The sequence below is a fragment of the Chelon labrosus genome, assembly GCF_963514085.1.
Source record: "Chelon labrosus genome assembly, chromosome: 12".
NCBI classification, from domain to species: Eukaryota; Metazoa; Chordata; class Actinopteri; order Mugiliformes; family Mugilidae; genus Chelon; species Chelon labrosus.
The window spans coordinates 12,854,600-12,873,300 of NC_140345.1; the positions used below are offsets into that span (position 1 = coordinate 12,854,600).

At 39.7% G+C, this 18,701-nt stretch overlaps 3 protein-coding genes across 4 annotated transcripts in view; 2 read left to right on the top strand and 1 right to left on the bottom strand.

Moving 5' to 3' along the window:
* The window catches only part of fhod3b (formin homology 2 domain containing 3b), a gene marked incomplete at its 5' end in the record, with an annotated part of 84,659 nt that extends 81,174 nt beyond the window's left edge, over positions 1-3,485 (top strand). The window contains one exon of the mRNA XM_084557960.1: positions 110-3,485. Coding sequence (XP_084414086.1) covers positions 110-192 — 83 coding nt within the window. The 3' untranslated portion in view covers positions 193-3,485. The remainder of the gene's footprint in view (positions 1-109) is intronic.
* Positions 2,656-12,472, bottom strand: LOC311497629 (retinoic acid receptor RXR-beta-A-like). Of its 2 annotated transcripts, XM_084557961.1 has the most exons (12): positions 12,305-12,472; positions 10,954-11,147; positions 10,499-10,652; positions 10,137-10,316; positions 9,696-9,749; positions 6,096-6,256; positions 5,792-5,921; positions 4,954-5,080; positions 4,812-4,853; positions 4,631-4,722; positions 4,419-4,524; positions 2,656-4,328 (listed from the first exon to the last, which is right to left on the bottom strand). In XM_084557961.1, exons 2-12 carry the CDS (start codon positions 11,092-11,094, stop codon positions 4,181-4,183), a joined length of 1,335 nt encoding a protein of 444 aa, XP_084414087.1. In that variant the 5' UTR covers positions 11,095-11,147; positions 12,305-12,472; the 3' UTR covers positions 2,656-4,180. The 2 variants fall into 2 exon arrangements, with proteins under 2 accessions (XP_084414087.1, XP_084414088.1); XM_084557962.1 differs by lacking the exon at positions 9,696-9,749 and having other exon boundaries at positions 12,305-12,471.
* Positions 12,473-13,300: 828 nt separating this feature from the next.
* LOC311497210 (uncharacterized protein) lies at positions 13,301-16,722 on the top strand. Its single transcript, XM_084557407.1, has 5 exons — positions 13,301-13,816; positions 13,976-14,335; positions 14,414-14,752; positions 14,878-15,291; positions 15,386-16,722. The coding sequence occupies exons 1-5, from the start codon at positions 13,753-13,755 to the stop codon at positions 15,745-15,747; spliced, it is 1,539 nt and encodes a 512-aa protein (XP_084413533.1). The 5' UTR covers positions 13,301-13,752; the 3' UTR covers positions 15,748-16,722.
* The last annotated feature ends 1,979 nt before the right edge of the window (positions 16,723-18,701 follow it).

Below are 18,701 nucleotides of genomic sequence, written 5' to 3' on the forward strand. Positions count from 1 at the left end.
CAGCTGAACATGATCCGCTGTGTATAGTCATAAATTAAGTTTAGTTTTGAAACAATGCAAAAGAAAACCTTTTAATTTATCACTATTTGTCTTTCCACTGTATTTCCAGTGAGAAGGACACTGAAGAATGGTTTGACAACAGAGGAGGCAAACGCTCTCGGCTTGTCCAGTGGTTCAGAGATGGCGGTGTGAGCTGGACCCTGATCAAACTGGACGTGAAGACATCTGAAAGCCCTTTCACTGCCCTCTCCTGCCAATGCCTGCACCCGACCTGGCAACCCGCTCCGCTTTGGCTTGGCACTAAAACCTCCCCCCCGGCTTTGATGAGTTGATCTCACCTTCATACGTTTTGGTTTTTCATGGGCTTGACACAAGCTCGCCCTGGGACGGGCCCCACTGCAATCAGACCACTGAGCTTTGCTACTGCTGGACAAACATCTGCACTCACAAGGCTTGACTACGATCATCCTTCGAACGCGTCACTGCATTCGAGCACAAAAGTGTATTTTTTTTTAAGGCCGAGGGCATCGAAACAGTCGGCAGTGCTTCAATCTCTGTGGCCCTGACTGAATCCAGAGGGCTTGAAGTGTGGTCCAGACGCTAAACCCTCACGTAACTGTTCCCTCGGGTTTAGTGTCGGCCCTGCAGCTTGAGTGACAAACTGAACTGAAAGACTTCTCATCTATTGAATAGATGGCTTTGTGCACAGGCTTATATACTACTGTGGTAGTTTTGTGTTTCATTTTGCTCAAGAAGGTGCTCAAATACGGAACAATTGCACTGGATGTAAAAGCTGGGTATCAATGGAATGTGAGATCCTTGACACTGATGAACCACTCTGACATCTGAATCTGAATACACACGAACCAGCAAAGAAACAGTAGCACAGTTTTTAATGTCTAATCAACGTGGACAGATTCAGGCAGATGCGCATTAGTTTACTGGATAAGAAGGAGCAGAGAAACCGTGCAAGACATTTTTACTCCAGAGGGTCACTGCGGGGGTTGACTGGTTTTACTACTAGTTGGAGACCAACCCTCATCACGCAGACATTTTTAGCTTAAACACCGGCGACTTGCATTACGTGATCTATTCTCACTGATGAGCCGAACAGTTGGAAACACGTCCGAGGACGGCAGGCGCGGCGAGCAACCTTCACCGAGTCGCGTCGTTTTATTTTGTAGAAACTACGAGCTGCACATTTCAGAGTGCCTTTCAGAGACCGTTATTTATTAAGACGTTTTCAGGGACATGTAATCACAAAAATGTAACTAGAGATGTGCGGTCTGTGAGGGGCGGGCAGAGTAGATCATTCATGAGCTGTGATTTATTTTTAACCAGTGTTTTTAAACTTGCAGAAATTCTGTTTTGTTTTTTTTTCTTCTTCCACGTTATGTCTCGGATCAAATAGTTTATGAAGATAGCTTTAAAGTATTTATGACAACTTAGGGATTGGTTATGCACATTAGCTGTATCCTGTTGCCTTACTGTAAAATACGGGCATGCATAGCTCCACTCCAGTCGCAGTGTAGGTAAAGTACGAGTTAAAAATAGACCAGGCGACGTTAATTTGTAGTTCAGCTGGCATCACTGGAGATCTCAGTATCAGGGGGGTACATAATAAATTGTACTGGTAACGTGGGTGCACATAAAACCTCTATAATATACCCATTTTAAAACATGTCAGTCTGTATTGAAGTGAACAAAAAGCAGGCAGTAGTTGCAACTTTCTGACTATATCGCTCATTTATTTGATTTTTTTTTTAACTATTTACGAGCTCGTCGTGCTATCGATCAACCTGGAATGGCTTTGAATTTGTAACGCGTTCAACTTTTAACACGGCTTGCCCCTCGCGAGTTAAAACTATCTGCTTGCAAAGTCTCACTGTGACGGAAACATAGCCATCGAGAGAGAGAGAGAGAAGTATTAAACGCATCGTCATAAAGCTACGCAAAAAAAAAAAAGAAAAAAACACCACACCAGCACTACATTTTTTTTTGTTTTGTTTTTGTTTAGAATTTACTGGAAACTATTTCAGCACCTTAGGCTCAATGTGTAGCATGCCACTTAGTTGAACTGAAGTTACAGGAGGAAGAGCTCATCGTGTTCCCCAGATTGTACTAAAGCAATAGCGGGGAATGCTTGTAAAACAATTTACATGTCATAATGTCTTTTTTGTGTTTTTTTTTTTATTGTTTTTTTGCTCCATGTGTAGTGTATTATAGACTAAAAGCAGTGTTATTCTAAGTATAATTTAAGAAAACCAAACCACGCAGGGTTTAAAAATAAAAAGTGTCACTTCTGCTTGAAAGAAAAGAAGGTTCACTTTGGTTCTCAGATCTGTAGGGTTTACATACGTGCGACTGAATATTCTCAACGAACGCAGCGATCAAATCCTTCAGAAGCCTCCCGATTTCACTGCACTCCACGGTTTTCTTTTTAATTTATCATTAGCCCGTCACACATTGCTGCCTGTGCCATTACATCACTGTGGAACTTGGACACAAGTGCTATACAGCGAAAGGCTTCCATAGCTTCTTTGCCCACAGCAAAAACTATGTAACTACTACAATAAAAAGGCTCATTAAAACTACTGCGTTTGACAGTTTGTTTTTGTTTTTTACTGGGGATGAGAAAAAAAAAAAGCAAGCACAAAAACTTAAGCCTCTTTATTTTAAGTCCACACAACCCATGGTTCAAGTCACTTTATGTTCAAGAGCATACAGAGGTCGATGACAAGCGCAAGTTTACCGCTCACATGGTGTTTACACACGGCCGTCATACAGACCTCATTTGGTCTTGTGTAAAATTCCTGCGTGTCCACAGGGGTCATGGAACTAAATGTGATTATGGTTTGCTTTTAATAAATTGCAGAGACATTACAATGAACAAGACAGCTACCTAAAAAAAAAAAAGTGGGGAAAGGTAGGAAATGGTAGGAAGTACAACTGAGCAAAAAAATAATAAAAACAAATCAGCTGAAACAGTCTCAGCAAATCCAGTGCAACCCAAGACACGTTCTGCTTTATACTAGCTGAAAAAAAATAAAAACAAGGGCACATATTAAGAATTATATAATTTGTATTTCCTGATCATAATTCAAATTTACCAATGTACATTTTCCCTGAACAATTGCCTTTGCACAGTACCTTAGAATTGAATAGATAAATTACAAAATGGAGTATTCCCTTTCCATCGGACAAGATTTACTTAGCAAAACCCCTGAATAACTGACAGGCTTATGCAGTTTACATTTTATATTGCTACATTGTTTTAACAAAGATTAACAAAGGAATTTTTTTTGTTTTGCATATATTCTTAGGTTTGTGGTTTGGTGTGCATTTGCACCAATAATGTCAAATTATCTCTGAAATAGCACCAAAAGACAAATGCCTGACTCCTTTAGAAGTCAGAGGCGTTTATTAAAAATATGTTTTAGAAATAGAACATAGCAAGTGTGCAGTGCAGACTAATCATTAACAAAGTGATTGGATTTTTTTTTTTTTCTTAATGGCAAGGAAGTAAACAACACTAAACGTATATACGAGACACAAAGCTGATCTTTACTCATCAACACAGACAAAGTCGGGCCTGACAGTTTTATCCACTGACTCACGTTCTATCTCAGGGTAACTGTTCGGATTTTAAAATGGATACAAGTCAACTCAGAGCTGCTGTTGGACACAGTTCAGAGCGACTGTTTGGAACAATAATACACTTTTAGGTCTGTCTTGAAAATTTAAATTCATCAAAAGACTAAGTCCTTAATGCAGACTCCAATTCAGGTTGCCTTCATTAAAATAAAAATAAAAAACAAAAACAAGCTTTAGGGATTAGTTCAGTTGAAGAAACAACTGAACTTTAATATTTGGGGTGTTTAAAAAGTTCATATAAAAATGTATACCCAAATTATAGCTCCTGTGAGGGAAATATGTAAATGTTTACATTTTTAAAAATACTTTAGTCATGAAGTTATTTCAACATATAGCACCAGCTTGTAGATCATGCCAAGCCTTGGGTTTGGTCTAAAGAGCAAATCTGTGCTGCACTAAAGGAAGTGTAACGCAGACAGCAGTGAGACAAACTGACAAATCTTCAAAGAACTTAAAGTGCCACTCCAGTCCCACGCCCGCTTCCCAGACTCCAGCTATCTAAAAACCACAGTACGCGCGTTCCTATCTAAGACAACTGATGGGGAGCTTCAAGCATTTCCATGAGGAAAGTGTCAATAGGCGTGTCACCGATCAGCTTGAAGAAGAAGAGATGCTCCAAGCACTTCAAGCCGATGGAACGCAGTGCTGGCAGTCGGAGGAGGAGCTTAGCAAACCTGCAGGGAACAAAGGGAATATCGTGTCAACTCTGCGAGATAACACACCAGATAAGACAATGCCAGGCCAGTCGTAGCTGAGGACCTTACCTTCCCTGCTGCTCTGGATATTTCTGTTTGCAATAGGCTTCCAATGATGCATAGACCTTTTCTCTAAGGAGCTCCACCTCACCGGTGTTGGATAGCCCCTTAGCATCTGCAGGGACAATTAATTATTTTTATTAGGGGGTGGACACCAAACAATGCAGCTACCTTGTAAAAAAATGAAAGCAATGTTTCTTATTTCTTGCACTGTCAAGTACCTGGGTTGAAGAGGACAATGGCTCGGAGGCAGCCCAGCTCTGTTTTGTCCATTTGCATATCTCTCATTTTATTGACGAGCTCAGTAAGAACCCTAAAGGATGACAAAATGTTTCAGTTAAAACACAAACAGAACTCTAGACCAATTTTACTGACACTGCTACAAAAAATTAAAAACAATACCTGTCAAATATTGCGCCGACCTCTGCGCTCTGCACACTCTCCCTGCGTTACACGAAACCAGTTACATTAGCCACGTGTCAAAAAGCTACAAGATAAAAGCCAGGTCCTGACAGTCAGTTGTGATTTGTCTCTATGAACGTACCTATCAAAAATGGCTCCAACTCCTACACTGTGTGCATTGTCGCGCTGCAGCTCAGAGGCCAGGAGAACTCCATCCTTCAGTGGAATGGAGCGGTGGGAGAACGAGGCAATCAGGAGCTCATTCCACCCTGACAAATGAAGTACAATCACACACTGGTATGTAAAGACAGCAGCAAAGAATATATCAGTTCTTATGGAGAAAATAAACTCACACTAACACGTTTTAAACGGAAACTTATCAGTTGTGGCCATAATTCTACCCCCGAATCACAAAATCACTGTTCTGATCTCAGTGTGACTGTGTACATCATCCCCATAGGTTGCAATCTCACTGTTGCATCCACCTGCTAGCTGCTTACCAGTTCCCTCTGAGATTCATTTACACAGGGTCCTGACTCAGGACAACACCCTATTACAAACTATCATTTCTAGTTGCCTTTAACGCAAACAAAAACCATTGGGACATCTACAAACACATAACATGAACACTAGTGACTATAACATAATGTTTTCCACATCCCTTCCACTACAACTGCAACAACCTGAGTCTTTCAAAACACGACTTGGCAGAAAATAATAATAACAGGGTCAAATCCTTTGTGTTTAATTATATTTATTATAAATCTTTCGTTTCACCGATTGTTGTGGAGTTTGTTTCGTTTTCTCCAGAAAATACTGCTGATAGTGAACTTGAAGCCCAAGTAGCCTTGGCCTCGCTCCATTTACAGAAGCTTCTATTATAAACGCTCAATCAATGTCAGTCCTTTATAATTTGCAGATGTTCTATGTTATGATTTTGCAGACACGGTTCCATGCAGCCATTTATGTCTGTTTCATACCTGCACGCAGAAGGATGACCTGATCATCAAGGGGCAGTTCGGAGAAATGAGGGATTCTCTTTGCCCACTCCACCAGGGCAAACAGCTGTTTGTCCGCTGTCTGACAGATGTTGGTAACAGCATCATGGGGCTAAAGCAAAACAACACAATTAGTTCCTCATGACCTATCAAAAATAAATGCTACCAGGAATTTCCCGAATGTTTGCACTTGCATGCACATTTTAATTGGGAGAGTTAGAGGAATCGCAACTAAACAATTACTGTTATTTATAAAGCAATTTATTTCGAGGTTCCAACCACTCACAGAGTTTCCTGCAGAGCCTCCGTCAGAGTGAAGCTCGGTCTTCTGCTCCACAGCAGTCTCTGCCTCCAAGATCTTCTCCACGGGCATCTCGTCGTTCACTCCACAACTGAACTCCAGATCGCCTTCGCGCTCTCGGTTCCTCTGGCGCTCCTCTTGGACCGCTGCAACAGACAAAACATGCAGAAACACAATACAGGGGAATGAAAAGACTCCTGGGAACAGGAAGTGACCTGGTGATCTTAAAGGTTAAGGAGTGTTAAGCAAAATGCTCTGCCTCAATGCAGGGTTGCCGCTGCACTGAGAAAAGCTGGAGTGTCCTGACAGGAAGTAATCGCAACCTACATTACTTAACTGAGTGAACGATTGTCAGTTGCAGTTAAAATGTAAGACTGACAATATCTTAAATTCCTCAAAATATGATTGTCAGTGGAAAAAAGTGAAATTTTTGGGATTATCTGCGTTTATGTATAAATGTGTAAAACTTTATGGTCAGATTTTTATCCATGTTACAGTCATGAACAAACTAGGGCTTTCATCTCAGAGTCAAATCACCAACCGGAAGGATGGTTCTTAGTCAACTCACAATAATGACAGGGTGGATGTCTTCCAGTAGAAACTGCAAGACAATAACTCTAAGCATCGAGGGACATCTACCATGTCTTCAAAGGACAAAAAATCTACCTTCTGAAGTGGTCCTGTAAAACCCTAGGACCATAGAATGACTTCAACAATGAAGTAGTTCTCTAACAAAGAAAGGTTCCTCCTGAACGCCCTGTAGTTACCAGAAAGTCCTCTCTTACTTCAGCACTGTGAAGTTTTCACAGGTGTTTTCAGTGAAGACAAAAAAGATCACAATCATCTGCACATTTTCTAAGTTTCGGCTAACCACTTAATTTAAATGGTTCCCGTATATTTTTTTTGTGTATTCAATGACTTGATTATGAAATGTTTCTCAGTGCATCTAGGTCCCATACATCTTTCTCTTTATGCCTATCGTGACAAATACATTCATCATCAACTGGCAGTTTGAAGTTACATGCATGAGTTCGTTATTACCATGCATTGCTCTAAATTACCAAACCCAAAGATGAAATCACAATGCACTGCAAGACCTATCGTTTTCTCATTCCTATCGAAATGGCAGCATCACCCCAGACAACAGTGAGGAAGTTTGTCCATTGTTGTCTACAGCAAATGAAACCGAGAGGTCTCAGCAAAAGAAGCTGCCGTCTAATCCACAAAATTATAACCACATATTCTGACTTTTCTTTGAAAGTGCAAACACTGTGTAATCCACCAATATTACTCAAAGATCAGACGTTCTGACAAAACTGCATCCATTAGAAACTGACACTAGAAGATGATTAACTGGTGATGGAACAGCACAGAGACAGACTCTTTGTGCCTCAACCAGCAACCAAAATTCGAGATTCTTAGAACTAGTCAAGAGGCAAAAGAAGACCTCTGTATACAGTATGCATATAAGATGACTTGAAGCTAAGCTTATGGCCTTCACTAAAACATGATGGATTATATTCTTTGCGTGTCAAAGCCAATGCAATCCATCAGATTTTACATGCATTTACACATGTTCAACAACGAACTACGGCTGGTTGACAAAGCAGTCTATCATCCCACAGCAATCCTCACTCTCCTTCAGTCCAGGGTTCATTTTCAGTAGGGCTGGGGACTGCTACGGATTTCCTGAATCGATTAGATTCCGACTGAAAGCTCCCATTTGAATTTGATTCAATTTAATATTGATTCATCTAGAGATATCGCAGTTTCAAAACATTTTTGCTTCGTTATGCAAGAGATTTTCACAAAAGTAATGTTGCAATTTGCACAGAAATGAAAAATCTTCAATGTTTACGTATAAAAATCGACCCCGGATCAGTTACATTATTGGACTTTTTCAATCAACAATGCAACTCTACAGTATAGATGTAAGTGATAAGTTATCCTATGAGAAACCCTACTGTGCACTATAATACACTGCCTGGCCAAAAAAGTCGCCACCTGGATTTAACTAAGCAAATCGGTACGAGCCTCCTATTGGATAATTACTGCATGATGCAATGAGCAGCTTCTCATTTCTTAAACAACCATGTCGAAAGACACATCCTGTGGTTGTGAAAAAGATGTTAGTCAGTTTGAGAAGGGTCAAATCAGTGTCATGCATCAAGCAAAGAAAACATCTAAGGAGAAACTACTAAAATTGGGTTAAGAACTGTCCAACGCATTATTAAAAACTGGAAGGATAGTGGGGAACCATCGTCTTTGAGGAAGAAATGTGGTCGGAAAAAGATCCTGATTGATCTTGATCGGCGATCACTTAAACGTTTGGTGAAGTCAAATCAAAGAAAAACAACAGTAGAACTCAGGACTATGTTTAATAGTGAAAGTAAGAGCATTTCCACGCGAACAATGAGAAAGGAACTCAAGGGATTGGGACTGAACAGCTGTGTAGCCTTAAGAAAACCACTAATCAGTGAGGCTAACTGGAAAAAAAAGGCTTGCTAGGGAGCATAAAGATTGGACTCTGGAGCAATGGAAGAAGGTCATGTGGTCTGATGAGTCCAGATTTACCCTGTTCCAGAGAGATGGGGGCATCAGGGTAAGAAGAGAGGCAGATGAAGTGATGCACCCATCATGCCTAGTGTCTACTGTACAAGCCTGTGGGGACAGTGCTATGATCTGGGGTTGCTGCAGTTGCTCAGGTCTAGGTTCAGGAACATTATGTGCCCAAAGAATGAGGTCAGCTGACTACCTGAATATACTGAATGACCAGGTTATTCCATCTATGGATTTTTTCTTCCCTGATGGCACGGGCATATTCCAAGATGACAATGCCAGGATTCATGGGGCTCAAATTATGAAAGAGTGGTTCAGGGAGCATGAGACATCATTGTCACACATGGATTGTCCACCACAGAGTCCAGACCTTAACCTCACTGAGAATCTTTGGGATGTGCTGGAGAAGGCTTTACATAGTGGTCAGACTCTCCCATCATCAATACAGGATCTCTGTGAAAAATTAATGCAATTAATGCTGTAATCAAAGCTAAAGGCGGTCCAACGAAATGTTAAGAGTGTGTGACATTTTTTTTTGGCCAGGCAGACTATATTGCATACACATTTTCAGTAATTTTTTAGCAATGCTGTATGGACGTATTTGCTCTTATATGGATGTCGCTACAGCTTCAGTTATTTCCTTGGGCATGTGGAGAATTTAACAGGAACTCCACTGCCAAAGTCTTCTCCGGTCTTCTAGTGTCTGACATATTTGCTGATTTTCTGAGTACTGCATGGACTTTGCAAGACTAGTAATATGAAGCCGAGACTGCAGCAAGATTTCTAACGAGATGGCGCAGGATGGAGCATATATTTAAAAAAAATAAATAAATATGCAAGCATTTGATGAATCGATATTAGATCTTTCAAACAAAGATCAACTTGAATCGGAAAATCGATTTTCTTTTTTTAAACCCAGCCCTATTTTTCCACACATCAATATCACCAACTTTGCATTTCTAACCTGAGAGGCTAATTCTCAAAGTAACATGATAATACTTTAAATTCAAAATTTCCATGTCATACTCATCCATCCCTCATCTTTTCCATCTTCTTTTATCCACTTTACATGTTTGATCACTATTGAAAGATGGAGAAAGGGTAGAATTGGAGAAAATGAAGGGGAGAGATGGAGAGGGGTTAGTTATATAAACCAGCCCCAATACACCCCTCTTTGCCCCTTTGCTAAATCTAACCAAGAATCCACTTTCACCTATGCCAGAAATACTGTACTACTCTGAAATTATTTAAAATATTAAATTGGGATTATTTTGCTTCATCTAATTTACTGCCAATGTTGAAATCATTCAAAAAAAAATACGTATTTAACTCTTGGTTGCAGAACATTCCAATATGCCACCTTTTTATAGCTGCATGTAAGACAACACGCAACAAGACAGGTTCCTAAATCCAGAAAGGCTTTCAACATGGACAATATATTCTAATATGACACTTCTCTTTGCATACCTTCCCTCTTCATACCCATGGCCAGGCACTTCTGGTAGCGGCAGTACTGGCAGCGATTGCGCTGGCGTTTGTCGACCAGGCACTCTTTGTTATCCCTGCAGGTGTAGCTCAGGTCTTTGCGCACCGTGCGCTTAAAGAAACCTTTGCATCCCTCACAGCTGTACACTCCGTAGTGTTTGCCTTTAAATGATGCAAACAGACAAAACTGAAGTTAGAGGCCAATGTGAAGATCAAGCAGAGAGAAAGTTCAACAGCCTGACAAACCTTTTGCACTTTTTTATTTATTTTTAGCAATTATGAGGCATGTAGTCTCCAGTTTATGTTTCACTTCAGCTAGTCCAGTTTTTAGGAATTTTACTCACCAGAAGAGCGGTCCCCACAGATGACACACAGCCGTTTCTGAGACAGCATTATTCCTGGGCTGTGAGCTGGCATGGGCCTCAGGCCAAACGGAGGTTTGATATCTTCTGAGCTGCTGATCGAATGCATCCCTGATATGGGTGCTGAAGAAGAGATCTATATACACAATGCAACCAAATGAAACAATGATAACACAGTAATGTCATTTAATTGCAGTAATTACACAGTTTTTTTTTGTCACCTTGAACTAGTGACATTTTTTGGAATATAAAACTTCTGGTAAGAATCTAAGTCTAAGTACCATCCAATTGGGTTTCCCCTCCTATTGAACCCTTTACTGCACTGCCAAAACTAACTGTGTGTTATCTGTACAAAAACACAAGTAAACAAACACCGGTAGTAGCCTTTCAACTATGGGACCTGTTAATATCAACATATAAACGTATCTATAAATTACCTGACTGTTGCTGATGGGACCAAATCCCAGAGTAGGTGAGACCACAGGTGAGTTAAGTGAGGGACTGATGACTGAAAAGGGAGAGCCTAAGATGTTGGTGGGGCTGTTGGAGGCAGAGCTGTTAGGTTGCTGAGAGGACATGACTTGCAAGCAACCCGCTGGAGAGTGTGATGTCCCGTCTTAAGGATATCAATCTGAGGGTGACACAAAATGTTTTTTTTGTTGTTGTTGTTTTTTTTTAGCTGTACAGCGTTTCTAATCATTCTCGCTGGAAACAAACATGTGTCTTTGCAGTATCTGGCTTTCACTGCAAGATGCAACTGCTGGCACAGAGCCTGAATTCAACATTATAAACTAATGTAGTTGTTAAAGTCATTCTTCAACCAAAGCTGCCAAACATTATCCGGTTCTGTGTTCTCTCAAGTAAGGATCTGCTCTTATCCTGCGTTTAATTATTAAAAAGAAATGCCCTTAGGTTTGACTGCTGGCAGTACATAACAAAACATGCAAAGACACAAGGAGAGCACGACGGATCTTTCCTTATTTATTCGCGTTTTAAAGACTAATTAACCGAGAAAATACTGTGTGTTGTGCTATAGATGCGGGACACGATGAGGCTGACGACAAATTAACCGCAGCTACGCCACGTATGAAACAGTAACCACAAATTTGACGCAAATTAACTGTCGCATTAAAAATAAAACAGAGTGTCTACTCGGATTGAACTACGTGCTACAGTACATTAATGTCCTGCTTACATTAATCGGCATTTGTTAACGTTAGCTAGCCCCCGTTGGCATCGCAACAACATTTCACGTTTGCTAAATGAGCTAACTATACGCAGTGACGTTTTATTAACGTTACTCCTTAAAGTATGTCCTGGACAATAATCACGGAAAAATGCAATAATGCAGTTAGTTAACATTAATGTAACGACATACCGACAATAACGCATACATTATTATCTACGTTTGATGTTACCGATGGCTAGTTAGCTGCAAATCCATGAAGGCTCAAAGGATTGTGGCTAGGCAGCATTAGCTTTGGTTAGCATACGTCTAATTAATTCTGTATCCTGCAATGTTCAACACGCCACGATGTAACATAAGCATACCCTGTTTGGAGTCTAAAACTGCATTACGGAGCGTAATAACTCGACAGTCGTCGAACCACTCAAATAAATCCGCTCGACCAGCACAATGTTTTCCAGCAGGCTAAGATTAGCCCGTTAGCTCCAGTTACGGCTAGCCTAGCTAATATCGCTAACATTAGCCTGATGAACGCATCAAGACGATAGGAGGCAGTTGTTGTCAAAAAAGCTCATGGTCGTTTGAAGGTTGGAGCTACGTACCAGACACACCTTCGACGCATTGTTCAAAACCGTTTCACTGTATCTAGTGCAATCCAGACATGCGCCAGACGACAGGCCGAGACTCAGATCCAATATACTTCAGCTTGACGCTGTTGTTGTTTACAGGCCATGATGGCTCAGTGCCTCTATTCACTCGAGCCAAAATGTCTCACGGGACCACCCATAACAGCGCTGTGATATGACACCCGTACAGTTGAGGCTCAGATTAATTTACAATTTAATCAAAATGAATTTGGACTGTGGTTGGTGTTTCATAGTTATGCAGAATATTTGAATATTTACAAAAAAAATATTTTCAGAGGTCGCACGTAACTATAACACACACCATAATTACAGTACAAGTTGAGAAACATAAATATCTGTATATTATATTTTTTTATTTTGTATATTTTATTTTTTGTATATTCTATTAGGGATAATAAGTATATTTAATAATACATGATTTAAAGATATACAGTGTATTATTATTCCAATACTTCATGAATGCATCACGTACAGTACGTAGCCTATATACGTAGCCTATGTGATGCATTCAAGTACTGGAAAAGAACACAGCCAATCTGCATATACTTTGCTTACCAAAGTTTCATAGCCACACCTACAAGAAGAGCTGGAATGTATTGTGTGCTTTTTTTTCTTTTCTTTTCTTTTTTTTTTTTTTTGACAGGAGGGGTTTATACAGTATTGCACAACTAGCTTTTGCTCTACTGATTTTGTTATGGCATTTCCATTTTCCAAGACATTATCCAAATTATTAAAACTAATAAACTCATCTTTGAACTTCTCGGTGACAATTGACTTTCTTGTTTGCAAGTGTAAGAGTCTATTTTTAAAAAAATTATTATTATTATTATTTACTTGGATAGAGAACCTGGACACGGGAAGTGAATTTCCACAGTTGCAACACAATTCCCAAGGGAAAGATCACAGAGGAATCACCAAATAATTTTCTGTGTCTTTTATGAAACTGTTGTTAGGTGTTTTTTTTTTATCCTAATCCTCTTATGTCATTTAGCACAACAAGACACACTCATCTTTGTTTTTGGCCAGGCTTGTCATTGATTATTTATTACTTATTGAGTATTTTTCAGTGCAGCTGACAACCCAGACCTTCTAGCTGATTTATAATGTTGCCCTTTGTAATAACATGTGTAATTGTTTCACACATTCCAGTTCAACAAATCAGACAGCTATGCAACCCAGAATGTATGCCATAGAGAAACCTGAAGAACTGCTTTGACTATAGTTCTTCCCAAAGAGGTGTCTCTTAACAAGCCAAGTGACATTCTTATGGTACATACTGTGCTGCTCAAAGCTGCTCACACCCTGTGCTAGAAGCAACAACATCGTATGACAGAAAACAACTGTTAAACAGTATTATATATATTATATATTTTTGTTAATTTTTTTTTTTGTATTTTGTCATCATGACTAAAAACAGACTCATCTTGATGGAAAGGACTTCACCACTGTCTTTGATTGTTATCTCAGGTTTGTACTACACATGCTTTTTCTGTACAGTGTCGATGTACTGATATCACATGTATAAAGAGATATAGTATAGTTATGCTAAAATTATTAGGGAATATTATTTTTATTGTTGTTGGTATTCAAACTGTGACTAAACGCAGTCTGTCTGCATTTCCACAGTCTTTTGCTCCTTCACACTGGGATCTTCAGACTTTCACCTTATTAATCTTTCAAAGACCCACGCAGAGGCAAAGACCTATTGCCGAGAGATGTACACAGATTTAGCAACAATTAACAACACAGCAGATATGAGTAATTTGATCACTTTAGTTTCATCTGCGACTGACAGAGCCTGGATAGGACTGGAGATTGGAGATGTGTGGATGTGGCATTGGTCTTTGTCTGATCAAAAATCAGATTTTTTTAACTGGAAGTCTGGAGAACCACAGACAGAGAATCAAGAAGCCTGTGCAGCAATGGATCAACATGGCGAATGGTTTGAAAGTGACTGCAGTACTAAAAGAAGTTTTGTTTGTCATGGTAAGTAAAATATTGCTGTAAAGATTTAAATGCAGTACGGCATTTTGTGTTTAAAAGTCAAAACCTTTGAACTTACAGACAATGGTGATAACGGTGGTCACATTTTTGTTGCTGAGACCAAATCATGGAGGGACGCCCAGAGTCACTGCAGGGGCTTATCATCTGATCTAGTTAGCATTCAATCGGCAGAGGAGAATACGGCAGTGCATAATGTGTCTACATCACAAACTGTGTGGATCGGCCTCTTCAAAGACCCCTGGAAATGGTCGGATGGGAGTAACTCTTCATTCCGTTACTGGAAACCTAATCAGCCCAATTACCTTAAGGATCAAGATTGTGTTGCTGCTGTATTCAAAGATGAAGGGAAGTGGAACGATCTGAAATGCAATCGCAAGCTCAACTTTATTTGTCATGGGGGTAAGTTGGTGTTCTTTACTCACAGCCTCTAAATGCTCTGTTACCTTCAAGAATTTGTCATTATATTTCAGTGTTTTTGCAATCTATCACTTCTCTATGTTTCTATTCATGGTTTATATTTACAGCAATGAAATCAATTCCAGCAACTACCAGTCAACAGACTACACAGGAGACCCTCACAACAGATCAGGAGTCAATAAATCTGACAACTCCAACTCCAAGCAGTGTACCTCCAGGGGTCATCATAACATTTCATTTCACCGTGGCTACAACTCCAGAAGAATCAAATACTACTGACGTTTCCTCCACAGCAGCACCAACAGTTACACAGACCATCCCAAATACCACAGATTCTGTGTCACTCACCTCAAGTGCCGAGCTGAACAATACAGCTACAGAAATGCCACCTGTGACAACAACACAGCTGTCACCAACGACTAATATGAATATTACCACAGACAATGTCTCTGGATTAGTGACAGCCCAAAGCACTACGCAGTCCTCACCTCTAATGTCCACCAGTCAAAGTTTGCATACAGGTATGTTTAACCTACATTGTGCCTTTGAGCTGATTTTGTATATATATATTATAAAAAATATGAAATTAATTGCGTCTTTTTTATCTTCCTGAAGGAACCCTGATACTCATCCAGGAAAACAAGACATGGATTGAAGCCATGAGTTACTGCAGGGAGCACCATATTGACCTTGTCCACATTACCGACAAAGACATTCAGGACAAGGTGGCTGAAAAGGCAAAGAGAGCCACATCGCCCCATGTTTGGATGGGTCTACACTACACCTGTAGCTTTAAATACTGGTTCTGGACCAAGTTCACATCTGGCTGTTACCAGAACTGGGTTGATGGGCATGGAACCGACCGGGAATATGACTGTGGTGTTAGTGGTGCCATTGAGGCCACTGGGAGGCAGCAGTGGGTCGGCTTGCCTGAGACAGAAAAACTGAATTTTATCTGCTCTGCTTGTGCTGCATGAGTGAGGAGGCACTTTAAACAGTACTGAGGCTGAAGTTTGAAATTGTATGAAGTTGTATGAAAAAGTATACATTTGTCTCTATTTGGATGGATTTTAACATTCAGAACCATACAGACAAATATATCACCAAGCTAATGAACTGTGATGGACTTTAACACAAATATCATGGTTGGTTTAACGCAAGCTTACGACTTTATACTTCTGCCTTTGTTGAAATACACCTGCCTTCTCCATTGTTGAGACAGAATTTCATTAAATATGAAAACATTACGGCGTGTAGGCGTGGACATTCGCAGTCATGGGCAGCAAGAGTGATGTGAGAAAATTGATCTGCTCTGCGCTTTTCATTTGGGGGGTTACTATTTGCATACTGACCCCCTTGGGCTGGGCCCCAGGATTGTCTTTTTTAGACCACCATGGCCAGTGTGGCCCCAATCCAGACTGCCCGCTGCCCCCACTGACCTGACCTTCACTAGCATGGAGGACACAGCTCACAGACGCTCACCTTCCTGTCTGCACACTTGAGGAGCACAGAGCATCAGTAGATCATGGGTACAGGATCTGATCTGTTTTTATAGGATTTCTATTATTGAATGTAATTGATTTGCACTAAAGTCTATGACTAGAATGACGTCACTTGTATATTAACTTTCATTACTGAAATAAGATAGAGTTGATTGAGAGATTGTTGATTGTTGAAGTTTATTTAAGTTCATTGTTGTTTTCTTCACACGTTTTCTAATACAATACGACTTGCCTACACATACCTAACTTTTAGAAATGATCTTTGTCAAGTGGATCATGTCGGAGACTAGACTATGCTCCAGATAAAATAAATGGTTTGAAGGAATAGTTTGCTTCATTGACTGTTTTTTTTTTTTTTTTTTTTAATTCAGTGATGTGATATTGGAACAACTGATATCTCAAGTTTACTGAATAACCTCCAGGTAAAAAGAGAGTTGGAAAAGGCAATAGATACCTATTTTAAAGAAAATGACAATGGAGAAGCGTCTCCTCCTATGGTGTGGGATGCATTCAAGGCAGTCTTGATGGGGGAAAATAATTTCTGGTTCCTCATCACTAAAAAAACATAGACAGTAGAGGCTCAGTTCTCTATACACCAGACTTAGAGAATTACAAAAAGACCACAAGGCTAGACCAGGGACCAAGGAAATATCAATTAAAAAATTACAAAACGAGACAGATGAGATACTCTTAGAAGAGGTTAAAAAGAAACTGGTATTTCTGAAACAGGGGTATTATGAGGCAGGAAGCAAGGGAATGAAACTGTTATCATATAAACTGAGGAAACAACAGCCACTATTAATACAGCATAGACTTGACCAAATTCAACAAAGTTTTGAAAATTATTATAAGGAACTATATTCACAACCAAAGTTAGATAACGAAGAAGAGATGAAGAGTTTCCTTGAATCTCTGAATTGTCCCACAAGAACAAAATGAAGCCCTGTCTGTGAATATTACTGAAATAGAAGTCAAGGCAGCAATATCAAGACTCAAACCACATAAGAGTCCAGGTTCAGATGGCTTCACAGCCGAATGGTGTAAGTTGTTCAAGGAACAGTTAATTCCAAAACTGCACCAAATATGTTATATATAATATATAAATTATAACATTTATATGTCAATATTGGCTAGGAGAATTGAAAAGTTTTTGCCATCTCTTATTCATTTGGACCAGACTGGTTTTATCCATGAGAGACAGACCCAAGACAGCTTGAGGAGGATGCTTCATATTATGTGGCACATCCAGGGAAACAGGATACAAGCTATGTTAATGGGATTGGATGCAGAGAAGGCGTTTGACTCAGTAAGATGGACTTTTCTGTATTAAGTATTAGATCAATTTGGTTTTCATCATACTCTCATCAAGGCTTTCAAAGCCATATATAATAATCTATCAGCAAGAATTCAAATAAATGGCAGCCTCTCAAATTCTTTTATTTTGGAGCGTTCTTGTAGACAGGGTTGTCCCTGTTCCCCACTTCTCTTTGCCCTCTTTATAGAACCTCTCAGTCAATATATTAGGCAAATCCAGCAAATCAAGGGTATAAACATAGCAGGACAGGAACACAAAATATCTCTGTTTGTGGTCGTGTTTTTTTTTTTTTTTTTAACACAACCATCCACATGTCTACCGATTTTAATGTCGTTGATGGATATGTTTGGTCAATTATCAGGCTCTAAGATAAATATCCAGAAAACCCAGGCTTTGACTTTTAATTTAAACCCACCAGAAGATTTGGTAACTAAGTACAGCCTGAATTGTAACAAGAAATCAATAAAGTATCGGGAAATTAATCTTACCCAATACAATACAAAATTATTTGAAGCCAACTATATTCCTCTCAACCTTAAAATTAAGTCTGACATCTCCAGATGGAATCACTTACTTTTTATCAGTCTGACCTCAAGGATTGAATAGGTCAAAAAATCTGTGATTTTACCCTGCCTGTTTTGTCTCTTCCTATCCATGGATAAAATTCAAAGTAATGCAACCATCAAAAGACAAAAGGGGGATGGAACTGCCAAATTTAGAAGAATACTACTATGCGGTTCAGATAAGATCCCTGGTATATCTCTGTGACCCGCAGATCACGGCCAGGTGGAAAGAAATAAAAGAGGGAGGATCTGTGGGCCCACCTATGCAGGCAGCTAGACAGACAAAATACTTGTGGACAGTCTTTCAAATAAAAATAACCCCTGGATAAAAACAACACTAAAAACCTGGCACAAAGTAGTTAGGAAATATAATATATGCCTGCAGAAAATATATTGGTGTGCATTTGTCAGAGGACTTGAGGAGTGATATTCTGAAGGTCTTTGTTTCAATTTACAAATCTGGGAGTGGAAAGAGACTAATATCTAGATTATACAAAAGTTTCCAAGACTCCTCAAATTCAAACACCCTGCATATTAAATGTAGCTGGGAA